Source organism: Cebus imitator, unplaced genomic scaffold, assembly GCF_001604975.1.
Source record: "Cebus imitator isolate Cc_AM_T3 unplaced genomic scaffold, Cebus_imitator-1.0 Scaffold113, whole genome shotgun sequence".
In the NCBI taxonomy this organism is placed as follows: domain Eukaryota; kingdom Metazoa; phylum Chordata; class Mammalia; order Primates; family Cebidae; genus Cebus; species Cebus imitator.
In genome coordinates this window covers 7,832,879-7,837,999 of record NW_016107428.1, presented here as the reverse complement: position 1 = coordinate 7,837,999, position 5,121 = coordinate 7,832,879, and the positions used below count along the sequence as shown (strand labels likewise).

The window sequence follows — 5,121 nt, the reverse complement described above, 5'->3', positions numbered from 1 at the left end:
TTAGTAGAGACGGGGTTTCACCATGTTGACCAGGATGGTCTCGATCTCTTGACCTCGTGATCCACCCGCCTCGGCCTCCCAAAGTGCTGGGATTACAGGCTTGAGCCACCGCGCCCGGCCCGGATGCATGGATTTTTAATGTTATGTTTTGACAGGAACAGTATTGCCAAAGACCTCACTTCTAAGAGCAGAGATACTGAACAGTAGAAGCTGTCATGATGATGACCTACTACAGGCTGTTCTGGGTGAGCTGACATAGACCATTATATAAACTAATCCATATAAAATGTTTATATCATGAACCAGGCAGTAAGATTCACTGAACTGCTGCCTCTCTAAAAATATTCAAGGGCTTCTGGCCATTAAAAATTTGTGTAAGACTAGAATTACTGACATATTAAGTGACAGGCACGTTTTGGTCAGCTAATAATTCACAGAAAATGTCACATGGCTTCTGTTCTTCTCTTATAATAATTTTTATAGTACTGGGTAAATAATAATATTTACTGTATTGTCTATTGGATATTAAAATTCAGAACCTGGCCAGGCACGGTGGCTCATGCCTGTAATCCCAACACTTTGGGAGGCCAAGGTAGGTGGATCACCTGAAGTCAGGAGGTCAAGACCAGTCTGACCAACATAGAGAAACCCCTTCTCTACTAAATACAAAAAAATTACCCAGACGTGGTGGCGCATGCCTGTAATCTCAACTACTTGGGAGGCTGAGGCAAGAGAATCTCTTGAACCCGGAAGCAGAGGTTGCAGAGAGCTGAAATCACGCTATTGCACTCCAGCCTAGGCAGTAAGATGGAAACTCCACCTCAATAATAATAATAATAAATAAATAAATAAATAAATAAAATCCAGAACCTAGCCCAGACACCATTGCACTCCAGCCTGGGCAACAAGCGATTCTCCTGTCTCAGCCTCCTGAGTAGCTGGGATTACAGGTATGCACCACCATACCAGCCTAATTTTTAAATTTTTAGTAGAGATGGGCTTTCATCATGTTGACCAGGCTGGTCTTGGAACTTCTGACATCAGGTGATCCACCTGTCTTGGCCTCCCAAAGTGCTGGGATTACAGGCGTGAGCCACCGCACCCAGCCTGTTTGTTTTTCAGAGATGAAGTCTTACTGGCTATGTTGCCCAGGCTGGAATGCAGTAGCTGTTCACAGGCATAGTCATTGTATATTACAACCTCAAACTCCTGGGCTCAAGCAATCCTTCTGCTTCAGCCTCCTGAGTAGCTGGGATTACAGATGCATGCTACCACACCTAGTTTACCCTGTAGGTTTTAAGAAGGCAAGGGAGACAGGATGGGTGTAGTGGTTCACACCTGTAATCCTAGCACTTTGGGAGGCCAAGCCAGACAGATCACCTGAGGTCAGGAGTTCAAGACCAGCCTGGCCAATATGGAGAAACCCCATCTCTACTAAAAATACAAAAATCAGCCAGGCATGGTGATGCAAGCCAGTAATCCCAGCTACTTGGGAGGCTGAGGTAGGAGAATCACTTGAACCTGGGAGGCGGAAGTTGTAGTGAGCTGAGATTGCACGGCTGCACTCCAGCCTGGGCAACAGAGCAAGACTCTGTCTCAAAACAAAAACAAACGAACAAAAAACAAACCAGAGGAGGGAAGAAAGGTAGAGACCGAGGAAGAAATGAGATTTATTTAGAGTTCTTTTAGTTAGAAGCAGCATAATATATTAAGATTTAAGTTCTAAGAGACTGAATGGTAAACTGAGCTCAGGAAATAGAAAAAAAATTAAGATTATAGATATATTCACTGGTGTCAGAAACCTGGAGTCTTGGCTCTGTAACCTTGAGCAAGTTCTCTATCTCTTCTAACCCTCAGATAGCTCAACTCTAAAATAAATAACCCTTGAACCTCAAAGGGCTGTTGTGAAAACTTGAGTAATTCAAGTAAAGCTGTAAAAGGGCTCAATAAATGTTGGCTATTATGAGAGACAGTAGTTTAAAAACTCTAAAACAATGAGGCAAGCAGATGAAAACATTTGTAATAACAGCAAAATCCTAGTCCACAGCATTTTAAGTGGAATTCAAGTTTTGAGGCTAAGAAGAGGGCAGACTCTAGGGTCTTAGCCTCACTGGACAGTGACAGTGTTCTCCTTCTCTTTCTAGCTGCACCAGAAAGAGCACTCTGAGAGGTGCACCCCCTTCAATGCCTAACACAGAGCTGACTAAGGTATTTAGCTCTGGCCGGTTAACAAGAGATGATATCATCATTAAATCCTGTGGGCAAAGTAACTCAGCTTTAAAGATCTTTGGCCACTCCAAAATAGGAATGTAAAATAAATACGCATTATTCTGTGGAATTCTGCCTTTTCGTTTTTAAGGTTGGTACCCTTTTCTACACATATATCCTCCTCTGACAAGCATAAGATGATTAACATAATGTAAGAGTACTTGGCATTTCAGCACCCAGTACTTGGCAGGATAACCTCAACAATATTTATACACGTATATTTTTTGAGACAGAGTCTCACTCTGATGCCCAGGCTGGAATGCAGTAGCAAAATCTTGGCTCACCACAACCGCCACCTCCTGGGTTCAAGCAATTCTCTGCCTCTGCCTCTCAGTTTCCCAAGCAGCTGAGATTCCAGACACCTGCCACCATGCCCGGCTAATTTTTGTATTTTTATTAGGGACAGGAGTTCACCATGTCGGCCAGGCTGGTCTTGAACTCCTGACCTTGTGATCCACCCACCTCGGCCTCCCAAAGTGCTGGGATTACAGGTATGAGCCACCAAGCCCAGCCAATTGGTTTTTTTTGAGATGGCATTTCATTCTTGTCACCCAGACTGGAGTGCAGTGGTGTGATCTTGGCTCACTGCAACCTCTGCCTCCTGGGTTCAAGTGATTCTCCTGCCTCAGCCTCCTAAACAGCTGAAATTGCAGGTACCTGCTGCCACACATGGCTAATTTCTTTGAGTTTTAGTAGAGATGGGGTTTCACTATGTTGGCCAGGCTGATCTCAAACTCCTGACCTCAGGTGATCCACCCACCTCGGTCTCCCAAATTGCTGAGATTACAGGTGTGAGCCACTGCACCCTGACAATATTTTTATATCTTTTCTTTTAATTTTTATTTTTTTTGACACAGGGTCTCACTCTGTTGCCCAGGCTGAAGTGCAGTGGCAAAATCACAGCTCTCTTCAGCCTCAACTTCTTGGGTTCTCATCTCAGCCTCCTGACATATCTTTTTTTTTTTTTTGAGACGGAGTCTCACTCTGTCGCCCAGGCTAGAGTACAGTGGCATGATCATGATCTCAGCTCACTGCAACCTCTGCCTCCCGGGTTCAAGCAATTCTCCTGCCTCAGCCTACAGAGCGGCTAGGATAACAGGCATGCGCCACCACGCCTGGCTAATTTTTGTATTTTTAGTAGAGTTGGAGTTTCACCACGTTGGTCAGGCTGGTCTTGAATTCCTGACTTCATGATCTGTCCACCTTGGCCTCCCAAAGTGCTGGGATTACAGGCATGAGCCACTGTGCCTGGCCTATATCTTTTCTACCTTTCTTTATCCTCTCACTTTTTTTTCCCCTCCCTCCTCCCCACCATTCCTTAATTTTAAAAAATATATATTTAGTAAACAACAAATGTATTCTTCCCCCAATGCTAAAGTATTTAATTCATATTTTAAAACAGGGCAAAAATTAAATTAAAACATTTCCCACGTAGGTGGCCCAACTGAACTGTCCTGTGGGTCAGTAGCCTTCAACAGAAGAGGTTAAAAAAAGGGGAAAAGTTTTCCATTTCCATATTATATTCTAACTTCTATTTGGAAAGAATAATGCTAATATTGTATAAAGTAACAGAGGGGCCAGGCACAGTGGCTCAAGCCTGTAGTCCCAGCACTTTGGGAGGCCAAGGCGGGTGGATCACGAGGTCAAGAGATCAAGACCATCCTGGTCAATATGGTGAAACCCCGTCTCTACTAAAAATACAAAACATTAGCTGGGCATGGTGGCGCGTGCCTGTAATCCCAGCTACTCAGGAGGTTGAGGCAGGAGAATTGCCTGAACCCAGGAGGCGGAGGTTGCGGTGAACCGAGATTGCGTCATTGCACTCCAGCCTGAGTAACAAGAGTGAAACTCTGTTTCAAAAAAAAAAGTAAAGAGGAGACATAATAAATAATTTTTTTCCCCTCTTCCTATTAGCTTAAACAATTTTTTTTAGGCCACTACATTTTAACCCATTTGACAGAGTTAATATTTGGAGGAATATTTAAAAACAACAAAAAACAAAACTATTACCTTTACTAAATGAGGCTTCACCAAGGTTACTACTGATGTATATCGCTCCAATACAGGTGGAAATCCAATTTCTAATCGTGTTTTACAATATCCAGATCTCTTTAATAAAACATCTGATTTTTTGCACCAAGGAACGAAATGCTTGTAATCCTCCATACCCGATACCACATCATACATTTCCTGCATTGAATATCTTAAAAAAAAAAAGAAAGAGGTGTTAACTCCATTTAGTTATATGGTATATGCATACTTTAAAGTGAATATGAATAAAATTTACTGTGTATGATAAACAAATCTCAATACTTATGTTGAACCACATTCTGGAATCAATGACTTCAAAGCAACACAGAAAATAAAAGGTCTCTAAATAAACATATATGGCAGAGATCATAATTTGGTATCTCACAGGTTAAAACTGATCTAAAGAGGTAGTTTTTAAAATTTTACTAGCCAGAATTTAAAAATTGAGAGTATGGTCAGGCACAGTGGCTGGGGAAGCTGAGGCAGGCAGATCACCTGAGGTCAGGAGTTTGAGGCCAGCCTGGCTGACATGGTGAAACCTCATCTCTACTAAAGATACAAAAATTAGCCAGGTGTAGTGGCACATACCTGCAATTCCAGCTACTCAGAGGCTGAGACATGAGATTTGCTTCAACCCAGGAGACGGAGGTTGCAGCGAGCCGAGATCATGCCACTGCACTCCAGCCTGAGCTACAGAGTGAGACCCTGTATTCTCTCCCTCCTTCCCTCCCTCCCTCCCTCTCTCTCTCTCTCTCTCTCTCACACACACACACACACACACACACACACACAAACTAAAGCAGACTAAATCACTATTTTTTT

General features: G+C 43.0%; 1 protein-coding gene across 3 annotated transcripts in view; it reads right to left on the bottom strand.

Annotated features, from left to right (window-relative positions):
• The window catches only part of COQ10B (coenzyme Q10B), a 21,676-nt gene that overhangs the window by 7,494 nt on the left and 9,061 nt on the right, over positions 1 to 5,121 (bottom strand). For all 3 annotated transcript variants that reach the window (XM_017538766.2, XM_017538768.2, XM_017538767.2), the window contains one exon: positions 4,279 to 4,471. In XM_017538766.2, coding sequence (XP_017394255.1) covers positions 4,279 to 4,471 — 193 coding nt within the window. The remainder of the gene's footprint in view (positions 1 to 4,278; positions 4,472 to 5,121) is intronic.